The sequence below is a fragment of the Vavraia culicis genome (genome assembly GCF_000192795.1).
Source record: "Vavraia culicis subsp. floridensis unplaced genomic scaffold supercont1.1, whole genome shotgun sequence".
NCBI lineage: Eukaryota > Fungi > Microsporidia > Pleistophoridae > Vavraia > Vavraia culicis.
The window spans coordinates 81740-98019 of record NW_007360604.1 but is presented as its reverse complement, the minus strand read 5'-3'; the positions used below and the strand labels follow the sequence as shown (position 1 = coordinate 98019).

The window sequence follows — 16280 nt, the reverse complement described above, 5'->3', positions numbered from 1 at the left end:
CTTTAAAGAGCACATTTAGAGGTACTCGTTGATATAATTGATATGTGCCAGCACATCGTAATCAAAAACTCAACCAAAATGAAAGTACAGTACGAACAACTACCGGTATAATACCGGTAACACCCTCCATCTCACAATCAAGTCGTGCAATGTTGGCGTGATGGAATTGATAAAAAGATTTTAAAAAGAAAATGATCAAATTGTACAAATGTACGGGCCATATGTGCACTAATTAAAGATTTGTATCTAAGCAGATTAGAAAACGTGTTTTACGAACAGATTAACTGGGACAAAATAGAATATGTAGCACAAAGATTCAAAGATGATAAGCAGGTACAGGTACTTGTTTATAGATGTTCCGTTTAAAAAACGTAACAAAGTCTGATTACCTGTAAAATGGTATTTCTTTCATTTTATGCTGCATGTTTCACTTTCTGAACCTTTTGGCAGGGTTTAAGAATCAAATTTTGCTGGCAATCTCATGTCCTTGTAATGCTGTTTGTAATGGCTGAGCATAGCAAAAAAATAAATTTGATAACAACCTTGAACTCTTTATTTGTGCAAAGACTCGACGCAAAAATTGTTGATTTTTTCTAAACTGACCAATCAGTTCCTGAGCTGTCCTTCTATATATGTGAATGATGCCTCACCATACACGCACTCAAAGGTGCTTTTCTGTCTGTATTAGTTATTTTAAAGGCACAAGCAACCTCAATATATGCAATATAGCATGTAACACAGTGTAATAAGTTGCATTTCGTAGTTTTAAATTTGTTTTTCGGTTTTGATGGTTTTACCGACAAGCATGGCACTAATATACTCATAAAATTAATATTCTGGCCATAATCGCGTGATAGTACCGTTCGCCGTAATTATACAATAAATTTTTGTGTTTTATATTATTTATCAATTTAATCGCAGATAGATATATTAATATTTACCAGGTATAGAATTATTTCCATGTATAAAAGCATATTACACAACGAATCCATGAATTACAAGAAGGTGTCAACCTATGCATTCCTTTCGCTCTCTCTTCTCGTCTTTATAGGCACCATCATCCTGTTAATTATATCGTGTAGGCAGGATAAAATATTCGAACGGGGACAGACGCGCACCTTTTACAGAGCAAAGAATAACAAGATAAACTTGGAGATGACAAAGGAAGATTTTTATACCGAAACATCTACCATGCTACTGTTTAACGCATCTAAAGATACGTTCGTCTTCATATACAATGACAACCAGATTAAAATACTGTCGAGAGATGAGTTAGAAATGTTTTCAGATGAGTTTTTGAAGAAGAGAGTATCTCCTTTCGCAGAAATATTGTTGAAGTACATTGAGTTGAGCAGGATTATTTCGTTACCAATACTCAGATTCGAAAAAACGATGGGAAAGCTTATCATCAACAACCGAGATTATACGCACGACCTGGCTAGTTATAGCAATTTCTGTATAAGTTTCCTAGCAAATTCAGAACAAGATAAGTAAATGGTGGTGTGCGGTCAAATAAAGATGATGTGTCTGTAGATCAGATGTTATAGCTAAATAATTTTTATAGATTGGTAGTTGCTTAAGATGAGAAAGTGTAAAATGGATAAAGCCTACGATTTGAATCATACAAATGGCGCGCATTTCTACGATCAAAATGTGCACGTATACCGCTATCTTACGGATTATCAGGGTGTAATAGGCTGCCATTTTACGTGATCTATTGATATGAATGTGTACCTTCGGTTTGCACAGGAACGGACCGTGCAATTGGGCGCACTAGCGTATTAAATGCTTCTATTGGGGTAGTTATAGAGTATTGTATCGTCCTACATACCTCCTAAGGTCCTTATGGCGTATTTTATCGTTGCAGAGCCCTTAATGAACTACCTCTGACAAGGAGTTTTAAGGATCTCTGTCTTGACCCTTCAATGGACATCAAAACCCGTTTAATAACAAAGTGTAAAAAATTGTTGAGTTTTTCCAAGCAGCATAACTTCAAAATGAGGCACGTATTGAACAAAGTATTGTTGCAATTGGAAGAAAGGAAGGAAATTACCTGGGAAGAATTCACGAAGTTGAAGTATGTTGGACCAAAAGTTCTGTCAAAATTTGCTGATTTAAATCAGATGGCCGATGTGAATGGTGATAAAGCCGGTAATGCAGACGCGGTGGATGGTGAAGAGACAAGAAGTGCAGTTCCGGAAGCGCTATCGACCAGCCATGGTGCTGGAAAGCATGTGCGTCCGAAGAAAACAACCGATAGTGATGGGACAAACACAAAAGGCAAAACAAATTGCAACCTACCAACACGTGTGAATCGAAACAAAGATCTTGTAAGCAATGCTGTAATTTACAAAGAATACAACAAAATAGATGATTTTGAATACGTTCCAGGGTTTAATACGGTTGCTTACAACATTCTAAGGGTTCTGAGCAATGGAGATGGTTTGTGCAAATCTCAAATCTACCTGAACAGCGAATTTTTAGAAGATGAAATAACTGGGTTGCACATATGGAGCGCCTTAAAGAATCTTTTACAGAAGAGGTTGGTGCAAAAGGAAAGTAAAAAGTATTTTTTGACCTGCAAAGGATCTTCGCTGTGTACCATCTTGTTCGATAAAACAGAAAAGGCGTTGAAAAAGAGCACTGACGAGACTATGCTGTTGATTGACTCAAGAGAGATGCGAAGCAAGAACGATCGGGGCTACTTCGAGCGTAAGTTGCCGGGCTCTCGTTCTCTGAACCTTGTGATCGGCGATTTCATGTGGATAAGAGGCGATTACGTCATAAACACTATTATAGAGCGAAAAAAGTGTTCTGACTTTGTTTCGTCACTGTACGATGGGAGATTTACCGAACAGAAGAATCGGTTAAAGAACACTGGGTTGAAGCACTGTGTATATCTGATCGAGGGTCTGAAGAGCAGAGATAATTTCATAGATTCCGCAATACTTAAGACCAAGCTTGAAGGTTTTACAGTGATAGAAACGAAGGATATCGAAGAAACAGTGTTGTTTGTGAAGAGCATAGACTACAAAATTAGAATGTATGGAATCAATAACCATGAAAATAATGAATTCGCGTCAGTTTCAGACATTACATTTTCTAATTTTAGTAATAAGAGTTTAAAGACAAAGGGTTTTTCACAGAAGTATCTTCTTTATCTTGGATTCCTGTCTATAAGGGGAGTTTCGCATGTTAAAGCAAAATTTCTGCGCGATTATTTCCAAACATTTGAGAATCTGGTGGAGAATTGCAGGGACATCGATAAACTGAGACAGATTCTGAATGGTATGAGAATTAATGGACAACTGCTTGGAAAAAGTGCTGTAGACGGTATTTTGCATCTTTTCACATAAATTTTGCGCTTTAAAAGAAATATTATCGTAGTGTACGATTTTTAATATCAATTACTTCACAGATAGTTTGTTTTTGTATCTTTTGATACTATAAAGGGGTTAATGACCTGTAATTTACTCTTTTTAAATCCGATGCAATAATTCACAAAAGGGCGTGGTTTAGATGTCATCAACAGGATATCAACCTGATTATTCTAATTTTTACCTGTTAGTTTAGATTATAAAGATATCGCCTAAACTACGGTGCAAAAGCGCTATAGTTAGTTTGATCGGTACTGTGAAATGTCTGGCTAGTTAGTAACCGTCATTAATTAACTTACGAGCCCTGCGCGCCTAAAAAAACAGTAAACATGGTCCAACCACAAGACCTATCATGTATAAATGGAAAAATGTACAATACCAACAAATCCGGTACCTTATGATCCCCAGGCAATAGACATATCTATTATGAAGGAATCAATAGCATGATTTATGGTTTGAGTCGATTATTTCGCAATGAAAGGGTCATTTTATGGTACGTTGCATGTTCATGAGTTTGGGCAGTTGTTCTTCTTGTGTTGCCCTTCTATGCTTGATCTTTGTTGTACATTAAGCATAACGTAGTACTCTGCACGGTACCGCCTATCTCGATTATTCAGCCTGAGATTTTGCTGGCCATCTGCTTCATATTTCACCGTTTTACTGATAACATATTGCTTGGAAAGGAATCAACAGCTATGTGGTGAATCTACTGCAATACTCATTTTTTTAATAAGAACATAGACCAAAGGCTAGTGATTGCGGTCGATCCAAGCAAACCAAAATGTGCATGTGTGTGTAAATAAATGTACTTTTCTGTAAAAAAAGCGCAGTACTTATTAGATTCATACAATAGATATGACGTGTTTGTAAACGGTGAAATCTGCCAGTTACCACATCTATGCTTGCTTAATGCAATCACAGTGAACAATAGGTAAATTTACATCCATTAACACCTCAACATGATATTTTAAACGAACAATTTTCTCATTTATCAATCATCCACAATTAGACTAAACCGGATTTATATGATCGGTACAATCTGATATCAAAATTTTTCTATCATATAATTTATTACTTGGCAATTTAATCGTTGGTATGCCATTAAATGCGTTAAAAAATTACTTTTTGGTGAATGTTGCCATTTATTTAAAGGATATTCTTAAACGTGTTCGCTTTACCTTTAATTTATTTGGCCAGGCGCTCTGTACCGTACTAACAAGTTATAAAAATAAATAAAAGCGTATAAAATGGCTGCTCTGTGGTTAAGCATGGCTAAATCTGTTGATATAAAATTACAGCCGTGTCCACAGTGGTGAGTGTTTTGATAGGCTGTTGTTGTTAATATTCTCTGATTATTTTTGAAGAGTTAATCAATCGCAACTTAAATCGTTTTGGTCATGATTTTCATATTTCTGTAATTCATTGTTAATGAAAATTTTATACCGAGCGAACCAAGTAAAGCCTAAATTAACGGACATATCTGTTCGCAATTGGTGTTGAGCTGAGATACAAGGTATTATTTTGCCATTAAAATATTTTTATACGTTTTTATGAACGTAATAGCCTTTTTGTAAATTTAATTTGTCTTTTCTGAGCGACCATCATTTACACACTATCATGATAAAAATTTTTCAAATTCTGGTAAAAATGAAAACTTTGACACTGTGATCTGATATGATTGACAGAAAAAATATAAATAGACGCAGAAAAGTACTGGTATGTTTATCTTTTACATATTCATGGGCTTTACTCTTTATCCTGAAATTGAGTTCTTGCATCCAAATAAGGATATTTTTGTGTTTGATCTCGATAACACGCTACATCCGATGGAGGATCAAATAAATACGAAGACAGAGGAGTGCATCATCAGGTATCTGAAAGAAGAGAAGAAATTGTACGATGTAGAAAACCTGATAGACAGCTCACGGGCCACTTACAGCACCGTTTTAAAGTTTGTGCTTATGAAGGAGTTGCTGAGCTACGATGAATACCTGAACCATGTATTCACTAAGGTTGATTATGATGGAATTTTGAGAAAAGAAGAAAGTATAATCAAATTGCTTGAAAGCATAGACAAACCACTCTTCATAATGAGTAATGGAACGAAGGCTCATGTCAAGAAGACTCTCGAGGTGCTGGGAATTAAACACTTGTTCTGCGGTGTATTCTATCTGGGATATGAATGCAACAATCACGTCGGAAAGCCAGATCGTAGAGCATACGAGCTCGTGCAAAAAATGACCAATGCAAAGAAAATACATTTCTTTGATGACAAGAAAAGGAACACCATTGTGGCTCAATCATTGGGATGGAACTGTTACGTTGCAGACTACGGAAGTATTCATGAGTTAGTGAAGCGTGTATTGGCTAGTTAAAAATATGTCAATATTTAAAAGGTTATTTGTATGAAGCAACACCTGTTTATGTTTTATTTTGTTATTGTACCAAGCGCAATTTGAGGTATAATTACTGGTTGGTTAAACCACTTCCGAATGTGTTTCAAAATGTTTATAAACCATTAATATAGCAGATTTTACCAACACACAATTTCTTTGAAATAACACATACCAATAAAGAGGTCATTTCCCTGTATAATGCTATTTCAGAACAATACAATTGCTATAAAGTAATTTCCACAAATCAGTCGTTCTCTCACATTTGCATTCTATGATCCAGCTATAAATTTTTATGATTGACCTATCATTTAACGAAATTTATACATTAGAACTTATTTACGGGTTTGTGGCCTGATCGGTTGCAGCAAACTATAAAGGTATGTTTATCTGGACAATATGGTGTTTGAAGAAGTGGTTAAACGACTTTTAGTGAAGAAACCTATTTATGACAATAAATATTTCCAAAAGGCTATAAAATTGTCATTTGACGGAATGGCCTTTGTCTTTCAGCGAAGATAAATTTTTAGTGCATATTGAGCTGTTAAGACGGGTTGCCAACAAAAACTTATCGGTAATTACATTGCATTCCATCACGATAAAATGCAAAGTTATTATCTCGTTATAAATACACTTTCTACCAATTAATCTATAACTAAGTTATGACAGGCCAGCAAGGCTTTTTGTTCCTTTACCTTGGTTTTATTTGATGTTTTTACGGATATCTTCTGTCTGACATCACGCTATCGTTATTAAGTAGAAGAAATGCTCAAACGCTCTTCATACATAATGTTACAGAATTATACTTCTATATCAGATCCACAGTCAAGAGTAATTGGAAACAATATGCTACCAACATATGATGTAGTTAATATTACTATTATATAGTAATGATGAAAGAATCAAATATGCTTCCATAATCTTGCACTATGCACGACGCCATGGCTGTAAAAAAGGTAACCGTGTTTTTCTTGTAACCAAGGCACGTTGATCCGTAAATACCGGTTACGCAGCCGCAAAGCGCAATAATTCATTTGCTGCCAGGATGTTCTTTGTGGTTGCTTTAATAATCCAAAAAGATCATGAACACACTTTTGTGGCTATATGAATGTTCCAGATGGCTGGCAGTGCGTAATAGTACATTTCTGTTTGTTCTCGTTCTTCTTGCTTTACGGCAGAAACGTATCAACACTAATTTGTTGACTTAGAACCCCTACGATGAAAGAACTTTCCATTTCGACGTTCAAGCTGAAAAATTTTAATCTTGAGTGCCTGATGGCCGAGATAATTCGAGGAAAAAACACGAAAGATGCAATCAACCAGCTCAAAGAACTAAAAGACGCAATTTTTCACAAGAAGCAGCAAATTCTGAAGATCCTCAAGCAAAAGGGCAATCTGAACTTTTCTGAAGTACTCAACACGTTTTTTGGCGAGCACAATCATTTACATTTGGGCGCACTGGGAGGTATCGGGGATGCCATCGGCAGATACAACAGCTTAAGAGAGATGAAACTGTGTAAACGAATTATTGTGCATATCGATGAGATAAGGAATGGTTTTTACGAAAATATATGTGCTCTCATAAAGACAGAGGATATCAACGATCTCTACATGCTCGCCCACGTATTTTTGTTCTTCAATGAGATGAAAAAGGGAGGAGGTGATCTGGATAGAGAAGAAAATAGCAACTTGGACATTGCAAGATTGGACCGGATTCTGGCGTTGAAAAAGGAATTTGTTGACACAGCAAGGAACAACTTTGAACGGGCGCAAAAGGAAAAAAATGTATTTGTCATGAAAGGGACATACAGGGCACTTAAAGTCCTGAAGAACGAAAGCATCCTGGTGAACAGTTTTATGCAGAACCTGAAAATATTCAACCTGATTTGTGAGGAAGAAGATTGTGATGAGCTGGTTTTTAACCTTGATTTCTTTGATTATAGCAACTGGTTTTTCACGTTTGTCGATGCTGTGCAGGAAACATATGAGAACGAGCTAATTAATCTTGAAGATGTGCTTGATGCCCAGGTAATACAGAAAATCAATGAAAAGCTTTTTGAAACTGTGATATCAAATGCGGTGGGAAAATTGCTGCGCCAGAAGAAGGAAATTGAGTTTCTATGGTATCTCAGCAACTCATATGCACGAGTGCAAAGTTTATATCGATTTATTTCCACGTTTTACTCATTTAATTACAGTGTGCGCGATATTTTCTCGCAGCATTTCGTTGGCATAAGCAAGAGGGAGAACGATTGCACGGATTTTGCGCTTTCGGTCATGACCGGAGGGGCAGAAACACAAAAAAAGTACGTTCTGCTTAACGAGCAGATGCACGCAGAACAGAACGAGCGTGCAATTATTTTGAAAATGCTGTGTATCTACAACTTCTTCTACATGCGCAGTGAGCTGCTCAAATATGATGGCGATGACGTATACTTTGTGAAGAAGCATTTTTTGAAGAGCATAGAAACACTGATAATGAAGGACCTGCGTTATAATCTGAAAAATTTCCATAAACTAAACGAGCACTTTTTTATTTTGAAAAAGCTGCAGCTGGAGAGCAAATTTATTAAGGACAAGATGCGTGAGATCTTTGATGGCTATCTCAACGACAGTAAAAAAGATCTGAAAATAATAACCAAAAACCTGACAATCGATGATTTAGGCAAGAAGGAAAACAGAATGATCGATAAACTCGTATATTTTCTCAAAAATGAGAACAAAAAGATACACAAATACGTGAAGGGGCCCAATGCACTTGCTCTTTTCTATAATATCATTGATTACGCGCATGACAGCCTCTATAAACACATCCTAATGCTAACCTATGACATGGATCAGGCACGTATTCTGTATAACGATATAGAAACGGTACGCAAGTTTCTGAAGAAGATGAAAATGTTCGAGACACCGTTCGATACCCTCAAAAATATTGTGGAGCTATTGGTACTTGAGAAGAACGTGCTGGCAATATATGTACATGGATTTAAGGAGCTAGAAAGGTCAGAAATAAAAAGAATTCTAAAATGTAGAAAGGATTACGTGCATGTGAAGGAGTGTTTGAATGAATTTTAGTCTTAAATGCATGGTTCATCCCTATACATCGTATCTTATTACGGTCATTAAATACGAGTAAAAACAGAGTTATGATATTTTTGTTTGGACCATTATTTGTGGTAAAAGAGCTGTGCCATGCAAATGTTGTATTCTGATAGCTGCACAATCAGGTATTTCATGTGTTTTAGTATAAAATTATTTTTAGCATGTGGTTCATTCTCCGTGTAAAGGGTACAAAAGATGATGCGCATTCTTTAGTCAAGTACGCATGACACTCCTTGAGTTGTGGACAGTCTTTATAATTATATGTTATATTGTGACTTTGGAGCGAGTGAGACCGTTTTATGTCTGTTCCACCCTTTCACAAATATAAAAGCCTTTCCTTTAACCTGATCATCGAACTTAAGTGAGAAAAGAGCAGCCGAAGAGGACCCTCAATTAATCTGCTTTACTGGCCATAACTATCGCAGCATCTATTCATTAGAATTGCAACTATTAATTTTTAAGGAATAACAAATAATTAAATACTCCAAAACTAAAAAGTGTATTTTTAGATGTAATAACACTTCCTTGTGTATAGCTCGTCCTAGCAGCCGATGTTTTGAGATCATTTCTTGTAATTATGGGATGTAAAACGCAACAAAAGTATTACAAAATAGCTGGTTGGATATAACGGCGCGTTGTTACAAATTGAGGAAAAAATAGCATATTCAGAAGAAAACTATGGTGCTTGTACACGAATTACTTTGTGTTAGTATCATACAACACAAATAAAGCAGAGATACAATACGGTATGTAGTTTTGGTCATATGCTGTGAAGTGCTAGTCTGCTGTGATGGTGATAGATAAACGGGGTGTAACGCAACTAATATGGTTGATTGGTCCTTCCTGTGACATCATCCATCCCACTCGGTTATTCATCGTTTTACTCCTTTTTAATTGCTGATAAAACCGTTTATAACAACTACCACGTAAAATACGTGTTCGTACCTATCAACACAGCTGTAGAGAAGCACTGTATTGATCACGTATTCCTTTCGAATGTGCGCACGAATGATTTGGCGTAATGTGCAGGCTTGCTTTTTGTACCGCTTGTGCCACGAGCCCTTACAAATGGTCGAAAACAATTTCCGGAAAGACTACGCCTTCTTCAACAAAACGGTGTTCACCGAACACGGTGTTCCTCTGCCGTGCTCAGATGACGAGCGGATATACTTCTACAACGAGAATGCCAAGTTCCATACTTCGATAGGAACCGGCGAGTTGGACAATACGCTCAAATACGCCTCTCCCACAGGCAGGTTGTTCCTCACATCGTACCGAATAGTGTATCGGCCGGCGGATGTTAGCGAATATTTCAGCAGTTTTCACTGTGGATTGAACGTGATTATTTGTGTGTTTGATGATCATTTTCAGTTCAACATAGAGGACTCGTTTCTTTCCAACGTTTTTATTTCCTTCAACGACACTCACAAGCAGATGTTCTACAGTCTTTTGAAGGATATGTTGTCTACGGGAGTGATTGGGAGAGAACATGATGAAAATATCGCCGACTTACCGTACTACTGTGACATCGAAGACAATAACTATTGATGAAACGGTAATGCACAAGTCATGTATAGGTTGAGAGCACGCATTTGCGTGCTCTGTTGTAGAATGTGGAGTTTTCTGCGTTCAGGTGCACTCACAGTGATTCTTATCATGTTACTGCTCAGCATACGGTGTTCCACAAATAAAAGCCTTAATTGTTATGTTATTGGTAACTTTTCAGTATCACAGCGATTACCAAACACCTAATGGATAATGAAATATGTTTCTACGAAAAAATGCCGGTGCTCTGCAACTATTCGGCAAGAAGTTTTTCACGAGATTCTGAGCTACACTTTTTGTACAATTACTAAATATATCTCTGATACAACACCGATAGATCAGATTTTGCTCGCTAAAAGCATGTTTATTATCCTTTACACTATTTTCACACACCTCTCAGGTCCGTTGCAATCGGCCGTATCAGTAGATCGGAATCATCCGCACATATTTTACATTTCAAAAATATGCCATTAATTTACATTAAATACTATTGATAAAGCAGGTTGGCCATATTAACTAATAATTTGCTGTATTTTAGCAGTATCTCACGCAAATAAACTTTTTTCATCGCTTGATTTGTAGGAGTTTCTTTTCACGGTCAGCAACATGGTTTTTTATGAATTGGTACGTATGGGCGCTAACAAAATTAGACATTCCACCAAATAAATGATCATTCACGCTCTGATCACTGTTTGTCTTTGGTTTGTGTGTTTACTTATTAACATTTTCGTGTGTAGAAGCGCTCAGACAACATCCCAATCCTAAATAGTTCGTGTACAAAACAAAATACATCTTTTCATCATGTATTTTTTGCAAATACATGTCGGGAGCTGCGAATCTCTTGGTTAAACTGTATACCGTGCAATTGGCTCTGTTTGCAATGCTCACCTTTCTCTATTAAAGTCTGTGCCTATTTGTCCGTTATTGTATAGTCCGTGTGAGACAATATCTCGCGTAAAATAGGATTGTGATTGCATCATTCGTCTGTACAAAACACAAAATAGTATTTTGCTGCATTCTACAGTCCTTTTAATCTGCTGATAGAAAAATGTGCGGTGAATTGGTGAGGGTTTGATCGGTAATTCTATCCCTGCCATAAGTGCGTGATACTAAATGAAAGCCGAGATAACGCGTTTAAAGCTTGTAAAACGTTTGTTTTTTGTTTTATCTGATTGTCTGCACGCTCATAAAGTGAGGTTCTTTCGTTTTATTTTCCAAATCTTTTATTTCGCTAAATTTGCAAAAAATTTTTACCCTTCAATGGGGAAGATCATCAGAAAAGTACGCGAAGAAAACAAGCGTAGATTTAAAAACATCTACAAGAACCCCAAGGTACTCATTCCTGACATTAAAGAGGGCTGCACTGCAGTTGTAAAAGAAATTGTTCACGAGAGAGGACGCGGTGCGCCGGTTGCTAAACTGAGTGTGACGCGCGGAAATGGTGTGTTGAAAGCGTTTATTGTTGCGCCCGAGGGCATCAGTGTTGGACAGACACTCGTTTTTGGTGAAAATGCTGATCTTAAGGTGGGCAACTGCACGCAGTTGAAGAACATTCCTGAAGGCAGTTACGTTTCAATGGTAGAGAAAAAGCCCTATGATGGTGGTAGATTTGCAAAGAGCTGCGGTACGTATGCCATCGTGGTATTTCACAACAGAGATGCGCACACAACAACATTGAAGTTGCCCAGTGGTGAGAAAGTGAGCGTGAGTGCGGATGCCCGTGCATTTATAGGAATAATAGCGGGCGGTGGTAAAGATGACAAACCGCTCCTCAAAGCAGGTGCGGCGTACCACAAGTACAGGGCTTTGAACAAGGTGTGGCCTAAGACACGAGGTGTTGCTATGAACCCGGTTGAGCACCCACATGGTGGTGGTAATCACCAGCACATTGGTCATTCCAGTACCATTTCTAGGCATGCTCCACCTAACAGGAGAGTTGGTTTGGTAGGTGCCCGAAGAACAGGTAGAAAGAAGGGAAGCCGCAACGAATTCAAGTAAATCATTTATTGAATGAGAATTTTTTTGATGTCTGCTCAGGTGCGTCCGTGCAAGAATCACTCATCGTTTCTGAGCTTGTCTGTCTTATTTTCACACACCTTTGTTTCTCTTTGCTGAGAATCACTTCTGACCTGAGTTGACTGGTAAACTTTTTGAGCACAGCACACCACCGCAAATGGTGCCTTTTGTAAAAATTTAATATGTGTCAGCCATGATATGACATATGTTGCCTGTTAAATGCGGTACTCAAATACAAATTTGGCAATCTTGAGCTGAAGGACACACAGGCTGTGATAAATGCTAAGCAATATAGCGAGAATATTTTTATTGCATCGCTGTGCTCTCGTAAGAGAGAATGAAAAAATATACTTTTAATGGAAAGAATTGAGAAATGTTTAAATAAACGAGCATTCATGAGACAATCTTGATAGCAGATTAAAAACAAACGCCTTGGTGACAAGACAAACACAAATTATCGCATCATGATAATTTATGCCATATAACACTTCTAAAGGTATACTCCATAATTATTGCAGCAAAATCAATAACAGAAACAAAAGTAACATTTTAAGATTTTGCAATCTCAAATATATCAGCAAATTTTTGGTTGCTCACAGAACTGCTTCGCTCCATACGGAACCCTTAAAAAGACCTAACTACTACTTTCAACGGCACAACAACGCATTTCCTGTAATAATCTTTTAATCAACATTCGCTACTCTGCTCAATATTAACGTTCTCCTTCTTCAGAAACGTGTCAATTTCCTCGACAATAAAATCTGGCAATATCTTAAAATCAACCTCAACCTCTTCTTTGCCTGCGATGGAAAAGTTTTGATCGTTCTTCTTTATGATAAGCGCTATTTTAACGCATCGCTCCTCATCAAGTTTGGATACGATGTCTGCAATGCGAATGCGCTCATCAAGCGAGAATATTTTTCTTTTTCCTTCTTTCTTTCTCACGTGAAAAAGCACATCCTCATAAAGCGACATCGTACTCGAGAGCGTAGCCATTTGCAACTTTAATTGCGATATGTTGTTTATAAGGTCCTTTTCGTTCAGAAAACCGCAGTTCCTGTCTATAAGCTTCTCCATTTCTTCGCCACAGCTGTAAATATCAGTTCCTTTGGCGTTGAACTTGTAGCAGTTGTTGACCATGAGGAGAAGATCAGCAAAAAATTCGATGCGGTTTTCATAAAACGGAAGCTTCCGTTTTATTGTGCTCAGGTCAATGGGATTTTCTATTACGCTCAAATAGTTTGGCACAAGCTTGATATCCACCGGTTCTAAGAACGGCCAATTAATCTTCTTGTGTTTTGTTTTGAGCAACTCGTTGAGCACATTCGTGCACACCTCCAGGTCCACGTTATTCTTCAGGCTTTTACCTAAAAGACTGTCAAAATAGGTATCAAGTTCGTGTGCCATCTTCGATATAGGTGATTCTTCACCATTGTAGAGATAGCAGTTGCTAAATATCAGCTTAACATCGTTAACAAACTCAGTTTGTGAGGTGTAATCTTTCATTTTTTGCGAGACTGTTTTAAGGTCCATGGGCGTTTTTATTTTTTCCGGATAGTCCGGTATTTTTAGTGCCACATAGTCAACCGGTTCTAAAAACGGCGTGGCCTTGGAGTGTCTCTTTAATTTGTTGAGAATATCTTCGCAGGACTTTAGATCACTGGTCATTTTTAGGGGTAAAAAATATTATTTAGTTTTATAGAAGTATGTGTTACTAACCGAATATTACACATTAAGGTTGGTGCTACGCGTGGTTATACTACCCACAAGAATGGAAATTACGAAGATTGCGACGCAAACTTTAATTTAGGTTCCGTCGTTTTTGTATATAATTCTGCTTTTATGTCTTATGTGAGTAATTTGGGCTATAAGAGCAGCGCGAATTTCGATAAATATCGGTACCACATCAAAGGCTGAGCAAGACATGGTAAGTTTCAGCGTACCAAAAAGATCACGCGTATTATAAAATACCGCTTTGAGGAATGGAATATCCTATTACGACCAAATATTTGTTGATATGCTAAATTACAAAATTAACGAATTGTCAATCTGCGGATAAGTAGGCATATGGATGATGAAAAAATTAAGCTGAGAATATTATGAACCGTGCAGAAAGCCTGTTATAAAGCAATATTGAAGCGCAAACTATGCTGCCAGTGATCAAAACGATTTATTAAATCTGGGTAAACGGTGCCGAATAAAATTCATCACCCAAATTTACCATGATAACAATTCCATCTTCTCCTCCACTGGCGAATGATCTGCCATCCCTGGCCACATCTACTGTATTAATCGTTCCAAAATGTGTGGAGTAGAACCCAACCCTTTCCTCTTTCACAATATCGTAGAAATTTACATCAAATTTCCTTTTACCTCTTGTCAAAGTGACATCGCGCGCTGGAATACCTCCTACATTAACGAGTATGTTATTCTCTGAAAAAATTGACGAAGAGTTTACCGGCTCGGTTGACTGGAACATTTTGATCTCCTTAAGGTCAGAATCAAAGATCTTAGTGGTGGCATCATTAGACGAGCTGACATAGTACTTGGAACAGGGACTTGGTTTTATCTCATTGATCTTAGAATTATGTATTTTGCTGTTGTGTACTGTTTCATTCTTCCTGAAATCAAATTTTTTGAGGTTCCCTTCGGTGTCAGCGAAGATGCAGAACTGTTTTTTCAGGACGGACGAGGTGATAATATAATCAAGATTTAGACTAAATATCAACGAATTACTTCGTACATCATAGTAATTGAGCGCAGGCTTATTGTTGTAGCTGTCGTCGCAACAGATCAGAAGATCATTATCGTTTATATTGACGCTTTTGACGGTACTTTTAAACGACATGGACAATTTCTGCTTGCCGGTCGTTATATCCCATAGTATAACGGACCGATCACCGCTGCCCGTTAGCAAATCTTCCTCTGTCTGGTCCATGCATGTTACAGCGCCTTGGTGACCATTATACGTTCCTTTGAGATTGCCCTCTGTATCCCAAAGCGATATTATGGAATCAAGGGAGCATGCAAAGATGAGATCGCCATCGTAATTGTACTGTACATGCGTGATTGGCCGTGTGTGCAAAGTAAAATTTATTTGAGAGCCGCTTGTCATAGGGGGTCAGTGGAGCGGAGATAAATTGAAGGGGGGGTGTGCCTTCGATCAACGGTAAAAATGGACTGTTATAGAGGATTCGTACGACAATTAATATGATTGTTGACATACAAGCGATAACACGGTTGTATTATGTGCACTCTTCCTTTTAAATTTACGTAGGGTGCTAAAATATGATTTTGGCATTATTGCTAATTTAGAGAAGTGATGTTGTAAATGATACATGGATTATAAAGCGTGTAAGAATGATTTGATGTGCTTCCCTTTCCACAAACATAAAAATATTTCTTTTTACCTCGTGATGATGGAACATTGAATAAAGGAGTACAGGAGAATCTGTATGTTGCTGTATACACTATATTTAACAAGAGTGGCCGTGTCATTCGTAGTTGTATTTGAAATTGATCAGATAGAGCTGTTATAGCAATCAAATCTGGAGATCGCGCTATGTTATTCAATTCGTCCTTTTGTTGAAAGTCTGTTTTATTATCGCTTCATAAACACCGCACACAAGCAGTTCAATGCGTCCTGTCTGTGGTAAAACATTATAAAGAGCAGGTAGCATGATTTACCGTGTATCGCTCGCTTGTTTATCAAGGCTTTGAGAGCACAACAATGTGATGAACTGGTTATTAGGATCTAGAATAAAAAATTTCACTAAAGAATCTATGTTCGTTTATGGCTGCAAGAAGAGCGAGAACAAATCAATGTAGTCGTATCTATCGTTACCAA

General features: G+C 37.4%; 8 protein-coding genes across 8 annotated transcripts; 6 read left to right on the top strand and 2 right to left on the bottom strand.

Annotated features, from left to right (window-relative positions):
- Positions 1 to 960: 960 nt before the first annotated feature.
- Positions 961 to 1546, top strand: VCUG_00048 (uncharacterized protein; the record flags this gene model as incomplete). Its single annotated transcript, XM_008074878.1, has 1 exon — positions 961 to 1546. One exon carries the CDS (start codon positions 961 to 963, stop codon positions 1492 to 1494), a length of 534 nt encoding a protein of 177 aa, XP_008073069.1. The 3' UTR covers positions 1495 to 1546.
- Positions 1547 to 1896: 350 nt separating this feature from the next.
- On the top strand, positions 1897 to 3362 carry VCUG_00047 (uncharacterized protein). Its single transcript, XM_008074877.1, has one exon. The coding sequence runs from the start codon at positions 1926 to 1928 to the stop codon at positions 3354 to 3356; it is 1431 nt and encodes a 476-aa protein (XP_008073068.1). The 5' UTR covers positions 1897 to 1925; the 3' UTR covers positions 3357 to 3362.
- A 1733-nt stretch (positions 3363 to 5095) lies between these two features.
- On the top strand, positions 5096 to 5752 carry VCUG_00046 (pyrimidine 5'-nucleotidase; the record flags this gene model as incomplete). Its single annotated transcript, XM_008074876.1, has 1 exon — positions 5096 to 5752. One exon carries the CDS (start codon positions 5096 to 5098, stop codon positions 5750 to 5752), a length of 657 nt encoding a protein of 218 aa, XP_008073067.1.
- A 1236-nt stretch (positions 5753 to 6988) lies between these two features.
- On the top strand, positions 6989 to 8987 carry VCUG_00045 (uncharacterized protein; the record flags this gene model as incomplete). The annotated part of the gene is made up of 1 exon (XM_008074875.1): positions 6989 to 8987. The coding sequence occupies one exon, from the start codon at positions 6989 to 6991 to the stop codon at positions 8843 to 8845; it is 1857 nt and encodes a 618-aa protein (XP_008073066.1). The 3' UTR covers positions 8846 to 8987.
- A 953-nt stretch (positions 8988 to 9940) lies between these two features.
- VCUG_00044 (uncharacterized protein) lies at positions 9941 to 10618 on the top strand (the record flags this gene model as incomplete). The annotated part of the gene is made up of 1 exon (XM_008074874.1): positions 9941 to 10618. The coding sequence occupies one exon, from the start codon at positions 9941 to 9943 to the stop codon at positions 10418 to 10420; it is 480 nt and encodes a 159-aa protein (XP_008073065.1). The 3' UTR covers positions 10421 to 10618.
- Positions 10619 to 11677: 1059 nt separating this feature from the next.
- VCUG_00043 (uncharacterized protein) lies at positions 11678 to 12434 on the top strand (the record flags this gene model as incomplete). The annotated part of the gene is made up of 1 exon (XM_008074873.1): positions 11678 to 12434. The coding sequence occupies one exon, from the start codon at positions 11678 to 11680 to the stop codon at positions 12413 to 12415; it is 738 nt and encodes a 245-aa protein (XP_008073064.1). The 3' UTR covers positions 12416 to 12434.
- Positions 12435 to 13012: 578 nt separating this feature from the next.
- Positions 13013 to 14101, bottom strand: VCUG_00042 (uncharacterized protein; the record flags this gene model as incomplete). The annotated part of the gene is made up of 1 exon (XM_008074872.1): positions 13013 to 14101. One exon carries the CDS (start codon positions 14099 to 14101, stop codon positions 13121 to 13123), a length of 981 nt encoding a protein of 326 aa, XP_008073063.1. The 3' UTR covers positions 13013 to 13120.
- A 505-nt stretch (positions 14102 to 14606) lies between these two features.
- Positions 14607 to 15685, bottom strand: VCUG_00041 (uncharacterized protein; the record flags this gene model as incomplete). The annotated part of the gene is made up of 1 exon (XM_008074871.1): positions 14607 to 15685. The coding sequence occupies exon 1, from the start codon at positions 15546 to 15548 to the stop codon at positions 14607 to 14609; it is 942 nt and encodes a 313-aa protein (XP_008073062.1). The 5' UTR covers positions 15549 to 15685.
- Between the last annotated feature and the right edge of the window lie 595 nt (positions 15686 to 16280).

Excerpts from the sequence above, each read along its gene's own strand:
- VCUG_00047 (XM_008074877.1), top strand. The coding sequence starts at position 1,926 with ATGGACATCAAAACCCGTTTAATAACAAAGTGTAAAAAATTGTTGAGT.